Raw genomic sequence first — 17,974 nt, forward strand, 5'->3', positions numbered from 1 at the left:
AGCGGCACCGTCGGCTGCAATGCGGGCACTGCCGAGCCGGTCGCCTGCCGTCGGTAGCCGTGCACTGCAGCTGTGCTCGAAAAGTATCGGACCTCTCGTTTGTGTTTAATGTTCGACAGTGGATATCGTTTTTCATACAATGTACAATTTACACGTCACGTTATCTAGCGGAAAGTATTTTGCTAGGAACAGAAGCTGCAGCCGATGTTTGCGTTGCCGGTGGCGGAGGCGCGCAGATTCGCGGTCGTCGATTGACCCGGCGGCGACTTTACAATTGCTAGTAGCTACTGCGGGGGCGTGGCACTGCGGGTCACTTGACTTCCGCTTAACACGTGATGTCATTGCAATCGTGGAGCTCCTCGGTGCCTAGGGACATAACCGCTTAAGTACTTTTGAGGCACTCGTCTCCGTTGAGCGTGGCTCTCTTAAAGGCCCGTTTATAGTCCGATGTTAAGCCCGACCCTCGTAGAACGAATTTCCGGCGTCCAAGCGGCGAACTTCGTCCGACGGCGGCCGCTCTTCGGTTGGCGTCAAAAATCGCGACGCGCCCCACCGATTTGGAGGGGATAGATATTTTCACCCGCCGCCGGAAGCGTCCAGCGCGCGGCGACAAGCCCGATCCAATCAGGAGGCAGCACTTCCGGCCGTTGCATCATGGAATTGAGCTTATGTAAAACATAGCGGCGGTCCCGGTCGCCCGCTTCGAACTGAATTTGGCGTTGTTTTTGTAGAATTCACTTCGTTCGTAGCAAATGACTGCGCAAACGGCTTTTGCTTAGTCTCATGCCGCTTCGACGAGAGAGTGTTATGGCTAATCTTGAGGAATTTTCGAGATCGCTTCTCGTTTCGAACGCGGCTAAGCCTAGCGAGAGAAATTTTCATTGAGATGCGAGCGCCACCTGTCGGTAAAGTTGGGACATAGGCGCGATGACGGCATATGGCCTCTGAGATGGGAAGCTTTCGGGGGCTATGGTAGATAGCTTGTACTGCTTGTCTGTTTCGCTGCAGATCGGCGGACATGGGAAGTAAAAATACAACGCGCTCCTGGCTTCCATTGCGCTGCTTCTGGCACTTTCCTGATGCACACACATAGAATTACTTGGTTGCCCTATGTATGCGAAATTCAAAGCGTAATGGAACCGCGTATGTTGCAGAAGAAATAACTCAAGAAAAATTATGACGTTATTAAGTGTCGCAACATGCTAAATCTTACTGTGGGTTACATTTAAAAAACAGTAATATCCTGCTTCACGGCTGGCCACATTGATAGCGGCTCGGCGGCGTTCGCCGCTGGATCGTCGCATGAGGGGCGGTGAGGTGAAAACACGGCGGCGCGTCTCGCTACACTTTTTGACGCGCGAACATCGTCGGGGAAGTTGTCTCCATGAGGGTCGGGCTTTATGGGCGCGAGGGCCAGCGTCGTTTGCGGTCAGTCACGCTACGCCAGTCACGCTACCCGCGCGCCGTCGGCGGTTATCTTCGGAGCATGCGCAGAACGATCTGAAGCCTGCGCGCCGCTTTGAACGGCTGTTTGCCAGGCTCCGGAAACTCGCGAGTTCACCAAATGGCCACAGAGGGTGAAAAAATTGCTGCTAACAAAACGAGCATAGTACATCCCCTCGAAAATATGCCTAAGTGAGTTCAGTAGCTCCCGCTAGAGGCGCCGTAATAAGCGCAATTTTAACCTACTAACTTTCTCCCGCGCTCATTGAAGCGTTTTTATTACTTGACAAAGAGTACAAAATTATTATTCTTAATTAGAGATATTACTGTTGAGTACCAACTGTTTCTTTTTTGCCATTAGAAACGCAAAATAACGTTCATCATCACCGATCTCCCACGTGACCTCTGGCCTGGATTTAAAATTTTTACCGGTATTTTTCGCGAACACGGCAAGCACGGATTCATTAGTTCGTACACTTATGCTGGTTGCTTATTTTGTGCTAAAACCAGTTTATCGCGCTTCGACACCTCGCGTTATTAACTTGGGGTGAAGAGACGGGTTTGCGAGAAATGTAAGCCTGAAAGCTAGGTATCGGTCGTGAGCCATGCGGAACAAGTCTGCATCGAAACGGGAGCCGGATTCTGCTGCGACTGAGGACGGCAATACCGGTAAGTCGTTTAACATCGCTGCTTCTTGAATCGTTATGTAATATTCATCTCGTTAACTTACAGGCGGAGACAAGTTAACGAACTAGATCCTGCATTACATATGGGCAGTCAGGACCCTCCGTTGCTGTTTTCGAAATGATGTTTATACACACGCCCTAAAGGACCACTATGAAGTTTTTCATCCATCCATTAATAACATATCTTAGTTCTCGGCTGTCTACGACTACACTTCCCGTCTCTTTGTACTTATTCTGTAACACTTTTAGATAACTGACTATCTGCCGCATGCATTACTTTGTTTTCATATACATTACATGTCCTGTACAACTCCCTTTCTTCCTCTTCATGTCAACTGGAATATTGGCTACCCCAGTTTGCTCTCTAATCCACACTACTGTATTCCTCTCTCTTAACCTATCATTTTTCAAGTGATTATAAGTAAGACACCTATCAAGTGTTTATAAGTGTAAAACACCTTAACTCTTCACTGACATTTCAAAACTGAAATGCACATAACCAGCACTATAGGTGTAACCTCCACCGGAGGTACCTGCCTGCGGAAACGCATGCCCAAGAGCCAAGTGCTGATGACTGCAACCCATGAACTGCCGAGGCTCCAGCAGTTTGTAGCTTTGCAGCGCGCAAAATCGCTGCACGTAAAGTCTTGCCACAAGTAAAGCCCACTCAACATTGGCAATACTGTTTAACGACTTGGGCAGAAAAGTGCCTGCGACTCACCTTGGCAGACAATAGTTCAAATTATCCTTATCAGAATTTGTTTTGGTTAATCAGCTTCTACGAAATTTTGCTACATAGCAAGTGCAATCTACTAATAATGATATTCACAAAATCTTTTTGTGTAAGTTAAATTGCTGTACTAAGTTGGCACTACATCACTACACCTGTAATGACCTACCCCTTGATGTACATACTCTGTTCGCTACTTTGTAATGTTGGCAGGGTGCACCTACACTCTGATTTGCAGACGGCCAAAAAAATTTAACATAATTGACACGTTGGGTGTTAAAGAATGAAAAGCGATATTCTTCACTATCAGCACTGTCGGCGCCATGCTAATACCAATGATGTCAACTGCTTCCATAAATTCCCTATTGATACATCAGAAATTATCTGTCCAAGGGCATGAAGTTAATTAACTATGGACACCATTCTATAAAACTTTTTATATAAAAAAAAAACTTGCAATTCTAACATCATGCTTTCTAAACATTACTAAAGGCACAGATGACATAATTATAAACATGAGCAAGTTTTACGTACAATCTTTGCGAAACTTTCATGTGATGAAGTTTAAAAATGCATTACTTCCCAGGGTAGTTGTTACTGTCCCTCTTTCCCTGTCGTGCTGTCCTTTAAAACTCACCTTTTCTTAGGGGGCTTTCGAAGCAAGTACGGCATACTCCCTGGGGCACCTTATGGTTTCAATAGACCATATGCAAAAGTCTGTAAGCAGGCTTCCCCACACAACGAACTTGCCCTGCCCAAAATGGCTCGTTCCCGGTAGTAGCGCAGTGCATACAATGCACGCTAACGATCGTGTCTGCTAAGTATTACATCCCCACGCTCCATGAAAAGAGCTCAAATTTCAAACCAAATGACATTTGCCCTTCTTCTCGCAGGTGCGCCCAGGGTGTCGGAACGAAATGTTTTTCGTTTTGGTTTGAGTTTCGTTCCCCTAAAAAAAAGTTTTGCTCTAACGAAAATGAAAAGAAAAAAAAAAGAAAGAAAATGATCCGTACTGATTCATAATGGTTTTAGTTCGCATGCAAAAATTTTCAAAGCAATGTAACGATACAAAACAGCATTAATTTTTCTCAATAAGTCAATTCTGAGATCATGCTCAGTGCCTTGAGTCAAGGCACTGAGCATGATCTTAGAAGCAGCACGTAATCGAGTGTACTCGCCGTAATTCGAGACCACTGTTCACATAAAACGAACACAAACGAAAAGATAAGCTCTTAGCACGCAAGCCCTGGGTTTTGCTACGATGCCGATCAGCTGGTGCACTGAGCGGCAGGCTTAGATTAGTGGAGTGCTCGACCGGCTATCGCTTGCACTGTGCCTGGCTGAGATACGCGCTAATTCTGACGTTGCCTGACGTCAATCGTTTCAGATTGCCGACTTTATCATTGAACCGAAAAGCAATAAAAAAATATTGGGTTTCACTCCAAAACAAAATAATAATTAACAATTCAGTTACGTTTTCGTACCTGTCAAAAATATCTTTTTGTTTTGTTTTTCATTTTTGTTCCATTCCGACACACTGAGTGCACCTACATACATGGCTGTGCTGTGACGTCACTCATATTGACACGCGACTTCGAGAATTACTCAAGGCAACATCAGTTATGTGTTTAATCTATTGCTTCAATAGAAGAATTAAAGTTTAGAGAAATAATAAAAGATACAAACTGAATGTCTGCATGTTTTTGTTTTACTTCGTACCGCAGCAAGAGAGACGTGCTTCCGTTTCGTCGGCTTGTTCCTATGTCGTGCAGTCGAGTGTAGAGAACGAAACTATGTCATGGTATACTGTGTTCCAGTGCTCCAATCATGCTCCTTCATCCTCTCGCATCTACCACAGTGCTAGTGGTTGACGCAATTACTTATACCGCTAATCAGGTGCTCTCGTGCAGAGCGCACAATATCGTCTGCTGCGCGAAACAGGACAAATGCAACAAGTCACGCGCGAGACCGTCACCGGAAGTGTGCCACTCAGCAAAAATGTGAGAGATCAAGCGAGAGAGAGAGAAAAAAGAAGGCGGGGCCCGTGACGTATTCACTTCGCAATCCTTTGGCACTGGCATGGGAGAACACAGGGAAGGAATTTCGCTTGTGGAGGATAGGCGAGGCAAAGGGAAAGTGTATGTTGGCGGTGACGCTCGCCTTCCGAGATCATAGATTTGCAGCCCTTAAAATATTTATATTTCTCCTATTAATGAACTAATATGAAAAATTTTTGCAGAAGAACACTCCATAGAGGGCACGTAACAATTTCCAGCGTGTAACCAAAATTTGCTATGTGGCCTGGTGAGGGGAGCTGAGACATGCGCTTAGAAAGCGTGGACGGTGCTGGGAATGGATGGCAGCAGAAATGGTATCATCATCCCACATGTTAACACTTCAATTATGATTCTAGCCCGAGGTCAGCTATCTTGATTTACGTTAAAGAGGTGTGTGGTGAGCAGGTTTGAGGAGCAGGTTTTGCATATTGTCTATTGAAAATAGTTTATGGTAAACACAATAAAGAGTAAATCTACCAAAAGGCAGAACTCCCTTTTACTGCTTACCTGCTTGTTGAAGTGGAGAAAGCCCTTGGGGCAGTTGACATTGTGAAATGGGGCAAAGCAGTGAATGGGACCATCCACGAACATCGGATGACAGCGCAACTCTCCACGTGAGCTCATGAACAACCAGTATGGCCGATAGCCACAAAGAAATACCTAAAAAAAAAAAAAAAGAAAAGCAACAACCCTGTAGAACAGCTCAGCAATTAAGTGCACAGTAAATATGAACACTGAGAAAGACAGAAAAAGAAACTAACCCCAGAGTAACCAGAGATGTCAGAAAATGGATGGAGCCACTGTCGACTTTGAAAAGCGTTTTCCTCCTCTTCATTTTCAGGCTTCTGTGTCTTGTACTTTCGTTCTCTCAGGAAAATATCATGCGACATCTGAAAGTAACAGCCATTGACTTCAGTTGAACAGCCTGCACAAAAAGCAGCCACATACACAGTATACACTTATGAAATAGGTTTTTAATGGATGGCACGAACCTACCTTTTTAAAGCGAAGTTTCAGATGACCTTCCCTTTGTGTTTCATAAAAAGGGAAGGCTTCATAGACGAGCAGGTCTTCATCTACCCTGGCCTGGAATGTAATTAACAAGATGTAATAAAAAAAAATTTCATCTCTAATAAAAACAGGCTTACAAGAAGAAGTGGTCTAGAGTGTCTGATTCCTAGACCCACGACCAAGATTTCATGAACTACTGGCATTGACTCATGAGACATGTCTGAAAGCTTTTCAGATGACCTGCACAGGGAGAGATCAAGAAAAAACAAAAAACAGTCAATAGATTAGATAAAACATGCAAAAGGGTTGTAATACAAAAACGTACACCAGCAATAGAAAAACGCTGCAGTTATCATGCTATAGCTAGCCATGTTAAAAAAGCTGCATTAGCTGTGTGAATTCAATTCATCATCAGCCTATATTTTATTTCCACAGCAGGACGAAGGCCTCTCCCTGCGATCTCCAATTGCCCCTGTCTCACGCTAGCCGATTCCAATTTGGGCCTGCAAATTTCCTAACTTCATCACTCTACCTAGTTTTCTGCCGTCCTCGACTGCACTTCCCTTCTCTTGGTATCCATTCTGTAATTCTAATGGTCCACCGGTTATCCATCCTATGCATTACATGGCCTGCCCAGCTCCACTTTTTCCGCTTAATGTCAACTAGAATATCGGCTATCCCGTTTGTTCTCCGATCCTAACCGCTCTCTTCCTGTCTCTTAACGTTAGGCCTAACATTTTTCGTTCCATCGTTCTTCGTGCAGTCAACTTGTTGTGAGCTTCTTTGTTAACCTCCAAGCTTCTGCCTCATATGTTAGCACCGGTATAATGCAATGATTGTACACTTTTCAACGACAGTGGTAAGCTCCCAGTCACGATTTGGCAATGCCTGCCGTATGCACTCCAACCCAATTTTATTCTTCTGTAAATTTCTTTCTCATGATCAGGGTCCCCTGTGAGTAATTGACCTAATAACCGTACTCCTTTACAGACTCTATTGGCTGACTGGCAATCCTGAATTCTTGTTCTCTTACCAGGCTATTGAACATTACCTTTGTCTTCTGCATATTAATCTTCAAGCCTACCCTTACACTTTCTCGGTTAAGGTCCTCAATCATTTGGTGTAATTTGTCCCCACCCATATATATATATATATAGGGGTCACCCATATATATATATATATATATATATATATCACAATAACCACCTTTGTCACCATTTGATCAAGATGCCATCATTTACCTTATTGAGAGCTCACCACAGACAACAATTTTGTGTTCACTGAAAAATGTTTGGTATATATACTCGTGTGCCCTTTCCCAAAAACATTTTTAGCATAGGAAAAGCCTCCAACATTCAGCCACTGGCAGTAATGATAAATCCAATTTTAACACTTCTTTAATGAACGTGTATGAAGGTGCCAAATTTTTGGTTGTGCCGTTGGACAACTTTCTCATTCTCAATTGTGTTGTATCTTGTAAATTCATTTCTATTTGCCTCATACGCCCAGTGTATGGTGCATCTATGTATACTTAATTCACTTTTCGAATGTATTAATTTTGCTTACAGCACGGATCATTCCTTCTTGTTCAATTATTCCAATGCTATTACTCATCTTTGCCCCTCAACTATCTTTCTAGCGTCAGGTTTTCTAACCTGATGGCTAAAATAAAAAAAAAGGAACAATGTAGAGACTGACGCTGAAAAATAAATTGGTACAGTGCACCACGCAAGCAACTGCTCTGTTCCCTGCTTAACTCTAGATTTATATATTATATGTCCATTTTATCTGGTCGTGCATCTACTACTCCTTGGACAAAGGCTGGTTGTATTAGGTCAGAGCAATGATCACTAGAAAACTTCAACAGAAAAAAAAAAAAAAAAGTCCTGATTAGGTACGCCACCACTGCTTCCTAAAAAATCCAACTTCACAAAAAATATGCGCAAATACACAGTGTGAACAAGTTTGATGCTGGACTTTCAGTAGCCTCAGCTTGTCAATAAAATATTTTACAGAAGCAAATATAAAAAGAGCTGCCTTTGGCAATAGTAGATCATTACATTTGCCTGGCTTAAAACTGATGTGCAACCAGACATGCAGCATGCAGCAGGACAATTGAGCAATTAGCAGAGCTTAATACAGAAGTAACAGTTGCTATAGTAGCTATGTGATGGTATACAAAAAACTGTACTTTGTGCCAGATGGGGCAGTCATCTGTACGGAATCCACAAGCACCTTTTGTCCCATTGGAAAATTTTTCACAAGAAAGCACAGCTTGTATTCAGGAAGAGAGTATATCTAGAAAAAAAAAACAAGAAAACAAAATGTATGAAACATATTTTGATGAAAATAAACCATCAACCAGACAGTACAATGTGCTGGATCGCTAATCTGAAGGCAATATATGAGAAAGGTATACAGTAGACTTCCATTAATTCGATTTTTCGGTTAATTTGATCCCAACCGAAAGTCCCGGCGAGCGCCTAACCGTTTGTACGGGCCTAAAGTTTCATTATTTTGACCATAAAATTGGCCTTCAACAGATAATTCTAACTTGACCAGTCAGCATGCACGCACGTGACCAATATGGTGACCCCTATGGTTACTCCAATAGTGACCCCTTTACTGACAGCGTCTGTCTTGGCAGAGTTTAGAAGACAGAGGATGTGTTGAACACACGTCATCCTCCGTCGAAAACACCTATTGATGTAAATGTTTCGAATGGCCCACTGAGTGAAAAAGCCGGCATCTGCCATCTGCAGGAGCGAAACGGCACCTCATTTTCCATTGGCTGCGACGCCATGACACGCGCAAGCCTTGACGGAGCAGAATGGGCGAAAGGGAACACCTGCTGCTGCGATAGTACACCAGGTGCTCTGTTCTTATCAGTTGTGAATGCGAAACGCGTTCTTTTGCAAAATGCTTAGGTGTCCTGGAATTTTTTTCAACCTGCCCTAGGAAGATTTTCAAGCAATAATGGTAGCTCGATGTGCCTGATTGTGGTATTTACCCGATTCTAACTTGCGCCATTTTTTTTTCTCTAGAAAAATGAGCCAGAAACCACAGTCGCATGCTTTGCTGCATAACACAAATGTATTGAACCAAAAAAGAATTCAGAAAACCAGCTGTTACTGGGCAACACATATTAGACCATTGCCCATTTTCTCGCTAAAAAATTGGGTGCACTTAGGTTTCTACTTAGTTTAGGAACTTTAATGTTAATTCGACGTTAATTTTCTACTTTGGACACATAGAAAATGGCACGTGTTAGATCCAGGGGCGTGTTGAATCGGGCAAATACTGCCAAATGAATGAACGGTGCGTTTTGAAGTTTTTTCTGCATGCTGTTTTAATTCGACCCGCCAGGTAATTAGATCAACTTTGCGAGACCTGTTAGGGTCGAATTAACAGAAGTTGACTGTACTTTTACCATTACAAAAAGACGCTCACCTCTAAGACACCGTTTTCCCTTGCTACAAACAACCAATAAGTTGGTGCCACATCCTTTATTTCAAACATGGATTCAGCACTGCAACATAAAGCAAAGTTACATAGCCAAAGAACACACAAGAGTAAATAAAACATTGAATATGGACCTACTCAGAGGGAGCTTCCTGGGATGTCATGCGAACTGGTTCCTTCTGACTCGGATTTTCCTCAGATTCACCATAAAGCAGTTCGTCTTCATCATCAAGAAGACCACTAGAGAATGTGGGAAAAAATTAAAACAGTCAAGCTGCACCCTTTGATGACAAAATTCTATACAACAAAAGAACAAAAATATTTAAAATTTTGGTTAAGTTTAACTTCCTCAATGGTAATTTACAACACGAAAAATGAAGTTCGCTGTCATGAAATGAATGCCTTAAAAGAGAAAAAAAAAAACATCAATATGGCCCTTGCATCCTTTTCTGCAAGAAAATATTTGGCTGACCTAACAGTGATAGCAGAGCAACTGACGGTTAATACTTCCTTTATCACTTTGTTTTAATTCTGTTAAATATTGTATATCTTGACTGATCTCTTGTCTCATAACTGGCCGTGATTGAGCATTTGTCATAATGAGAGCTTTGAAAATAGTGCACCCTTACTTTGATGACATGTCAATGGACTCCTTTTGGGGAGGAATAGGTTTCTGTGGCTTGGCTGGCTCATCTGGTTCTCGATATTGAGTGGTAAAAAGACCACTCACATCCTTGTACACACATATGCTCAAAATCTTTGCTTTCTGTCAAATAAAAATGAGAGACACAAGACAGACAGTAAAACAATTAAAAAAGAAAAAGGTAACTTCTGAAACACCGCAGTAGCTACCTACACACAGTGCCTATTAATTTCCACTTGGAACAGTAAAATCTACACAGCACATTTTCTTTTTATTATTTCTATATACTGATTTGTAGATGCATTTTACATTGACAATAACTTAGAATGACGCTTAGTGTGACCAAATGATCAGGCATGGCATGTTGATCTAAGAAAATCAAGTGCAATGCTTAAAACGTATGGCACAGAATGACCATCATATGAAGTCTGCTTGCATGCTATTTAAGAAAAAGCACAGCTGTACAGCTTTCAGTGAGAAATAACAATGTAATGTTAATTTGCAACAATATTTGCACAGAAAAAGCTGAGTAAGACAACATGCAAGAAGCAAGAACACAGTGTAATAAGAACAAATAAAAAAAAAACTGACAACATATCACTCACCACTGCTGTAAGTTGTGGCCGCAGAACAGCCAGGCGACAACCTGCAGCAGGGTCTCCACGCAGTGTCAGGTGAATGACGAGGCCTTCAGCACTGCGTATGATGACATGTGGGTCAGCCAGGGAACCAGCAACAATGGATGAGCCCACATCCAAAGGAATGTGCTGCAGTTGCCTGGTACCATCCAGAAGGCGCACCCCCATTGGACAAACCTGCATCCATTGAGAGGCACTTCTGTGAACATTTCCTTCCCTAGGACTGAAGCACCTTTCCTCTGGCAACATGTTATCAGGCACTGGCCCACTCTTTTCAATGTCACGTGCACATAATCTTGTACAATTTTGGCTTACTTACTCATGGAGCTTATTTACAAAATCCAACGTTAGGCAGCCATAGCTGCGTTACTTTATAGTTGATGCAAATAACCAGTTTCATCAAAAAGTGAACAACTCGGTCAATGGCACTAGCAGGTCAACTCCCAATATTAAGACGGGGGTGTAAAGGTATATTATGCAAGTTATCTAGATTGTGTAAAAGCTTCCGCTCTGTGTTTCAGTATGTGGACATGTCATAATAATGTGCATTACTCTAAGCGGTTAATGGCACTTCTTGCAAATTGGTGGGTTTTCTTTTCAAAGTAGAAGATTGTGTGTTAGATGTGTGTGCCCAATTTGAAGTCGACATAAGATTACCTCATAAAACCGTTCTTGGTGACTGCACGATTTCCACTAGCCAAGCAAGGGTTTAGTCACATGTAACTTGTTAATTATACATGAGTTCCATTCTTGTTGCCATTTTCATGCCAGGGCCTTACGAATCGCTTGGATACTATCTTTGTATATAAGTGTTGTGTTAGATGTTTTTGTGCACCGCCATGGACGCACTGTAAAGGCGTTTATTAGACACTAGCCGTTTTGGGCCGTCTGTTGTTTGAAGGTCCGAGCTCTCAGCACGAGCGGCGTTTTTCGAGGAAAGTGCGGGAGGGATTGACCCACTAGAAAGGGCTGGAGAGCGTGACCCGCTATGGCATTCGTATTCTTCGCTACAATCACCCCCGGGAGCGAAGAGGGAGCCTTCTGGCGACCTAACAGCTGGTCACTATGACAGGGTCATAGTAGGGCTTGAGGCGCTCGACATTGACAGTGTTGCGTCCACAACGGCGCATGTCCGCAGAAGGTTCAACTGGTTCGATCACGTAGTTGATGGGAGATGTGCGTTCGACAATACGGTAGAGGCCTTCATACTTGGGCACTAGTTTGGATGAGAAACCAGGTGTAGCAGAAGGAACCGAGAGCCACACAAGCACTCCAGGAAGGAAGGTGGGTGCAGAAGTGGTATCGCCGCGTGTGCTCTTCTGGCGCTCTTGGTCACTGGATGTAAAGACCCATGCGAGATCACGGCACTCTTCAGCATGTCTTGCCGTGTCAGAAATGGGTGCACATTCAGATGCATCCGGCCGGTACGGCAGAATTGTGTCGATGGTGTGCGATGGGTGCCGACCATACAGTAAGAAAAAAGGTGAAAAGCCAGTGGTGCTCCGAGTGGCAGTGTTATACGCGTAAGTTACAAATGGCAGAATGACGTCCCAATTAGTATGGTCGGAGGCGACGTACATAGCAAGCATGTCCCCGAGCGTACGGTTGAAGCGTTCTGTAAGGCCATTGGTTTAGGGGTGGGTAGAAGACAGGAAAGATTGAAAATGAGAGAGAAAGACGAAGACTTGAGAGGGGGACAGGAAAAAGAAACTACCGATTTCCCCCGGGTGGGTCAGTCCGGGGGTGCCGTCTACGTGAAGCAGAGGCCAAAGGGGTGCGTTGCCTCCGCCGAGGGGCCTTAAAAGTCCAAACACTCAGCATCAGCTCAACCCCCAGGATGCCCTCTTCCCCGGACACGGCTAAGCCGCGCACGGTTAGACGCGGGAAGGTCCAACCCTCGTGTGCTCGGGTCCGTGGTGTCGCAACACACCAAACGCCTGCTTACGCAGACGCTCCTGCGGGGTCAGCAAGCTATAATTCTCAGCGACACAGCTTAAAATTTATAATGGGCTATTTTTATAATGGGTAATAATTTAATATGAGGTGTCCAGTACAAATAGTTAAGAACAGATGGTGAGCAAAAGGCTAAATCAAGGCAACTAAAGTTACGAGAGCTTGGTGAAAAGTGTGCTGGTGCACCCGAGTTCAAAAGACAAATGTTAGTCAAAATGAAATCTTCAATAAGTTGTCCTCTTTGGTCATTTTTATCGCTGCCCCAAAGAGTGCAATGAGCATTAAAATCTCCTACTAAAACAAAAGGAGCTGGCAACTGGTAGGCTAAATTTTCCAGGTCTTGGGTAGAGAGATGGGTATGAGGTGGAATGTAAAGTGAACAGATGGTGACAGTTTTATGTGACAAAATGGTGACAGCTACAGCCTCTAACGCGGTATTTAGTAAGATGTTCCGTGTGGGGATACCGCCTTGCACAACAATAGTGACTCCTCCAGACACGCGGCTGGAGTGTTCGTGGTCCTTACGTATGACTAAAACCTTTAAGAAATGTATTTTTTGGGCCTAAGTTTGTTTCTCGTAGCCAGAGTGCTACTGGGGATAATTCATTTATTGTGTCTTTGATGTCACCTACATTGTGGATCAGGCCTCTGCAGTTCCAATGAATGATGAAAGCCATTTTTTTTTTTGGAATTAAAAATAAATCCTTAGTGTGTGAGTTAAGAAGTTGCAGGTGACATGTATAAAAATGTGGTTGATCCCTCTTATATAGGAATCGGTATAGAACACGAAAGTGAAACGTGTCTTCACAGAAGTAGTGTAATGTTTATTGCACATTGATATATAATGTCTATTGGTGTTTTGTGGCTAAAGCGCCCTTAGGCGTTGATGCACCCACGCTGACGCCTGGTGGCACGTCTCCTCCATCACGACTACCAACGTCGATGACCATGAGCAACCGTCGTGCATATGGAAGCTGCACTACGCTGCACACGCTAGCACAACGCGAAAGACGAAGCACGTAACTGACACACTAATACAACGCGCAAGACAAAGCACGTAACTGAATCGTCACCGAGTCAAATCAGCGCGTACAGCGCGTCGTAATTGCAGCCTCCGCGATCAACTTCAGAAACATTTTCAGAGCTAATTGCGGAGGCCACGCTCCGCTGTGCTGAGTACGGTGAACGCCACCTAGTGAACGCCACCTGGTTGGTAGTGAACCGGTGAACGCCACCTGGTTGGTAGTGCTTCTTGATGCCAGCGTCCCTTCGAATGCTGGCATCGAGGCGTCGTAGTGCTGAGACCACCGAAGCGTTCACTGTCGGTGCGCGTTAGTGTCATAATGCAGTACTTCTCTTTTCTGCTCGTAGGCGGCGGCACCGCCCCGAGCAAGAGCGCGGGTACACGGAGGAGTGTTAGATATATAAGGCGCGTCTGTGTAGCTGTCTGCAAATGCGTTTGTGGCGCAATGGGTTAAACGCTCGGCGATCTATCGTCGCGGACCGAGAGATCGTGGGTTCGATTTCCAAATTTTGCATGTTTGTGGAACTTTTTCTTCTGGTTTCTTTCTTTGTATTATGTTCGTGTATGTTCGTGTGACGTATTTCCGTGACGGAAATACGTCAGTGAAGTCTTGGTGGACCCCGGCATAAAACACTTTCGTGTTAAAAAGTTTATTGCTCTAATCCAGGGCAGTAACGGTTCAGGTTACCTGTACCTTTTTTGGCGCAGTAACAAGAAGTTTCTCCTTCTTGACACGCTCCAGGGAGCGTGGATCTTTTGGCGTTGATAACGCCGCGGTTTTTGGGTCGACCTTCATCGCCTTCTCTGAGACGCTCGATGATCGAGAGCCAGTAGCTGATACACGTGTCTCGGGCCGTGGGGTTTGGTTCAACTTTGGGCCCTGCGACACTGCGGCCTGCCGGCCCGTCTTCGATGGTGATGGAGCAGCACTGGCTGCTGCCACCAAGGGGGCAGATGGAGTTACTACAGGAGTACCGTACATGGACTCTGTAGGCTCTGGTGTGGCGCTGCCCCCTGCCGCATCGCACTGGCATAGCTTACTTGAGGTAAGTGGCTTAGCCTTTTCCTTGCTTCATAGAATGAAATTTTTTCTTTTACGGTGATTGTGATTATTTCTTTTTCTCTCTTCCAGCATGGGCAGCTCCACGAGTAGGCAACTGCACTAGGACTGCAGTTGTCAGAAGCATGGTCATTGGCACTACAGTTCGCGCATGTTTCTTTCCCTCTACATGATTGTGAGGCATGCTCGAACCTCTGGCACTTGAAGCACTGCCTCGGGTTCGGTATGTATGGTCTTAAATTGATTTTCAAGTATCCTGCATCAAGTGAACTAGGCACAGTACTGGCAGCAAATGTGAGTATCACGTGTTTCGTGGGGATCTGTTTGTCATTTCGTCGGAGCGTTATTCTGTATACCTTGATTACGTTTTGATCTTGGAATCCTTCAAGGAGCTCTTCTTCATTGAGGTTCAGGAAATCTTCTTCTGATGTTACTCCCCTGCTTGTATTTAGCAAGCGATGTGGAGAGATTGTTACATTAATGTCACCGATACTGGCGAGTTAAACGAGCTTTTCAACTTCATCTTTCTTTTTCAGTTCGAGGAGGAGGTCTCTGCTAGCCATCTTTGTGGCTTTGTAGCCAGGTCCAATCTTGTTCACAAGGCATTTGGATACAAGGAAAGGTGAGAGTTTTCTTGCGGTTGTGTTGCCTTCACTGTGAAGGACATGATACTTTGGAAAGGTGTCTTCATTTTGTTTCAGAAAAAACGAAACATTGGTTCGGTGCGCTCTCTTTTTAGAAGGCTATCTTGAAGGGGGGAAAATGCGTTTGCCATGTAAGTGTTCGGAAATTCAGCGCTGATGGTGGCCACCCACTATCGAGCCCAACAAGAGGACGCTACTAGGTTGTAAGGATACCTGCAGACGCCAGCCATGCATCGCTGCTATAGCCTAATATCCAAGGTTGGATAACTACCCCATGTTAACCCTTGCCGCCAAGAAATTGGGAAGTGAGAAGAAATGAAAAGAAGACAGGAAAGATGAAATGTCGAGAGGGGAAGACGAAGATTGGAGAGAAGAGTAGGAAAAGGCAACTACTGATTTCCACTGGGTGGGTCAGTCCGGGGGTGCCGTCTTTGTGAAGCAGAGGCCAAAGAGATGTGTTGCCTCAGCCGAGGGTCCATAAATGTCCAAACACACGGCTTCGGCTCAACCCCCAGGATCCGCTTTTCCCCGGACACGGCTCAGCCACGCACAGTTGAGCGCAGGAGGGTCCGACCCACATGTGCTCAGGTACGTGGTGTTGCCACACATCAAACCTCTGCTCATGCAGACGGCCCTGTAGGGCCCGGCCTTCATTGCAGAATTCTCTTCTATTGATGCAAAGCGCCGCTTGACTCAAGAACTTGAACTCTGCATGCAGCATCCAGAAGAAAACTTTAAGGAATTTATTTACACGATTGTGGCCTATTATGACCGGACTGGCAGCGAAGCTTCGGAATCGGAAAATGTTGACCATATGCTGCGCAAATGCACCCGCAACTCCAGCATTTGGTAGAAGGCAAACAGCTTGACAATCTCGCAGCGTTGGCTAAGGCCGCTGACGGCCTCATAGAGCATGCTTGGAGGTGGTTGCAGTACAAGCTGCCACCGCCTCTGACAGACCAAATGGCGAGGGACCTTGCCTTCCAGTCAGCTGTGAACATGACTGGCCTGCCCAGAACGCAGCCCAGAGTGTTGACAGCAGCGGCTTTCGAGCCGTTTCAGTCTCCGCTGGCAGAATCCTACTGGCTGTTGCCTCCCGTGGCGATACAGCCATACTACCCTTGAGACCACATGCATGGACTGACCGCTTGTGCTATAAGGCCACCTCTCACAGCGCCGTCACAAGGATACCAACAGCGCGACATGAGGGGATTTACCTGCCGTCGCTGCGCAGGTGAGGGTTAGTCACCTAGCTTGTGATTGCCCAACAGGTCGGCATACTGGCTCGAACCACTGCTACAAATGCAGTGGAATCAGGCATTTCCTATCACAGTGTCTGGGAAACAAGATACAGTGGTGCCACCCCAGAGAGCTCCTACGTGACGGCGCTGCAGGTAGCGGTTTCAGCCACCAGGAAGGAGCACCTCCTAGAGGTGCAGATCAGGAAGACTACGTTCCAAGCCGTACTGGATACAGGCTCAAGTGTGAGTTTACTTGGAATGCCTGGGACAAAGGTAGCAGAGGAGACAGGTGCCAAGCTCAGGACACAAGTGAATCCACTCCGCCTGGCACCAAGTTTGTCCCAGTCTACTACATCCCTAAAGTGCAAGATCTAGTGGGCTACGAGCAGCTGAAACCAGCGCTTCCTGTGTATGCCAGATCTATGCAAGGGCACTGTTCTTGGCAGGAACTTTTTGAGTGCAAGAGGCATTTCTATACATGTAGCACTAGGCGGATGGACTATTCATATTGGAAAGATTTTAACTGCATTAGAAACAGGGACAAAGGATCTGGCTCTTTAATGGGCTTCCAATATGCAGCATTTTTGCATTCTGCTCCTATTGGAATGCAGCCAGAATCAAATGTGTCACCTCATCCTCAGAAGCACAACACCATAGCCACTGGAATACCATGGCTGGTGACTGTATCATGTAAATGACAAGAGTTCATGTTAGAAGACAGCAGTGTAAGAGAGCAGAGTTTTTCACTCTAACGAAAGATGACTTGTATACACTGAAAGCCATTTACCTGTAGCACATAGCGCCCATCACCAAGATTGCCAGCAAATACAGTAGGGTTTTGCGTACTGAAGCCACTATGGTCAAGCTCATTTATCTCCTGGTCAGTCTGAAGAATCTGCACACGACAAAAGTTCATTATTATTCGAATTTCACACAAGCTGTCATTTTCAAGAGGTGATGGTAAGGTCATACCATACTGCTGTCCGCTCTGCTGAGGATCAAAAAGGCGTGTGTGTTGGCCAAAGGCTGCTCTCCAGCCTTGTCTTCCGAGGCAGGGTCATCCGACACTTCTTTTTTCTCTTGTAGCTGTTTCATGGTGCAACACACAGAAAATATTAGTTGAGCAACCTAACAGGCTTTTATAAATAAACAAAAAATGAACACATTTCAATGGTCAAACAATAAATGAAAGTCAATCTTGAAATGATAACATTCACAATTCACATTTTCATTTGCACGCTTACAGCCAATACTCTTGAAGACAAGTGCTATCGCATACCTTTCTGACGTTCGCCTTCCCTGCGAAACTACTGCAGCTCCATGTTTAGTCTCTCCACATAACATATGCATAACTTACAACCTATCAACTTAAAATTCTTACA

At 44.8% G+C, this 17,974-nt stretch overlaps 1 protein-coding gene across 2 annotated transcripts in view; it reads right to left on the reverse strand.

Moving 5' to 3' along the window:
- The window catches only part of LOC119466390 (cleavage and polyadenylation specificity factor subunit 1-like), an 84,787-nt gene that overhangs the window by 26,206 nt on the left and 40,607 nt on the right, over nucleotides 1-17,974 (reverse strand). For both annotated transcript variants that reach the window (XM_037726919.2, XM_037726905.2), the window contains exons 16-26: nucleotides 17,565-17,678; nucleotides 17,380-17,487; nucleotides 10,638-10,847; nucleotides 10,019-10,155; nucleotides 9,528-9,629; nucleotides 9,378-9,456; nucleotides 8,119-8,225; nucleotides 6,065-6,167; nucleotides 5,913-6,002; nucleotides 5,678-5,806; nucleotides 5,424-5,576 (exon numbers count right to left, since the gene is read on the reverse strand). In XM_037726919.2, the coding sequence (XP_037582847.1) occupies nucleotides 5,424-5,576; nucleotides 5,678-5,806; nucleotides 5,913-6,002; nucleotides 6,065-6,167; nucleotides 8,119-8,225; nucleotides 9,378-9,456; nucleotides 9,528-9,629; nucleotides 10,019-10,155; nucleotides 10,638-10,847; nucleotides 17,380-17,487; nucleotides 17,565-17,678 (1,332 nt within the window). The remainder of the gene's footprint in view (nucleotides 1-5,423; nucleotides 5,577-5,677; nucleotides 5,807-5,912; nucleotides 6,003-6,064; nucleotides 6,168-8,118; nucleotides 8,226-9,377; nucleotides 9,457-9,527; nucleotides 9,630-10,018; nucleotides 10,156-10,637; nucleotides 10,848-17,379; nucleotides 17,488-17,564; nucleotides 17,679-17,974) is intronic.

Source organism: Dermacentor silvarum, chromosome 1 (assembly GCF_013339745.2).
Source record: "Dermacentor silvarum isolate Dsil-2018 chromosome 1, BIME_Dsil_1.4, whole genome shotgun sequence".
Lineage (NCBI taxonomy): Eukaryota > Metazoa > Arthropoda > Arachnida > Ixodida > Ixodidae > Dermacentor > Dermacentor silvarum.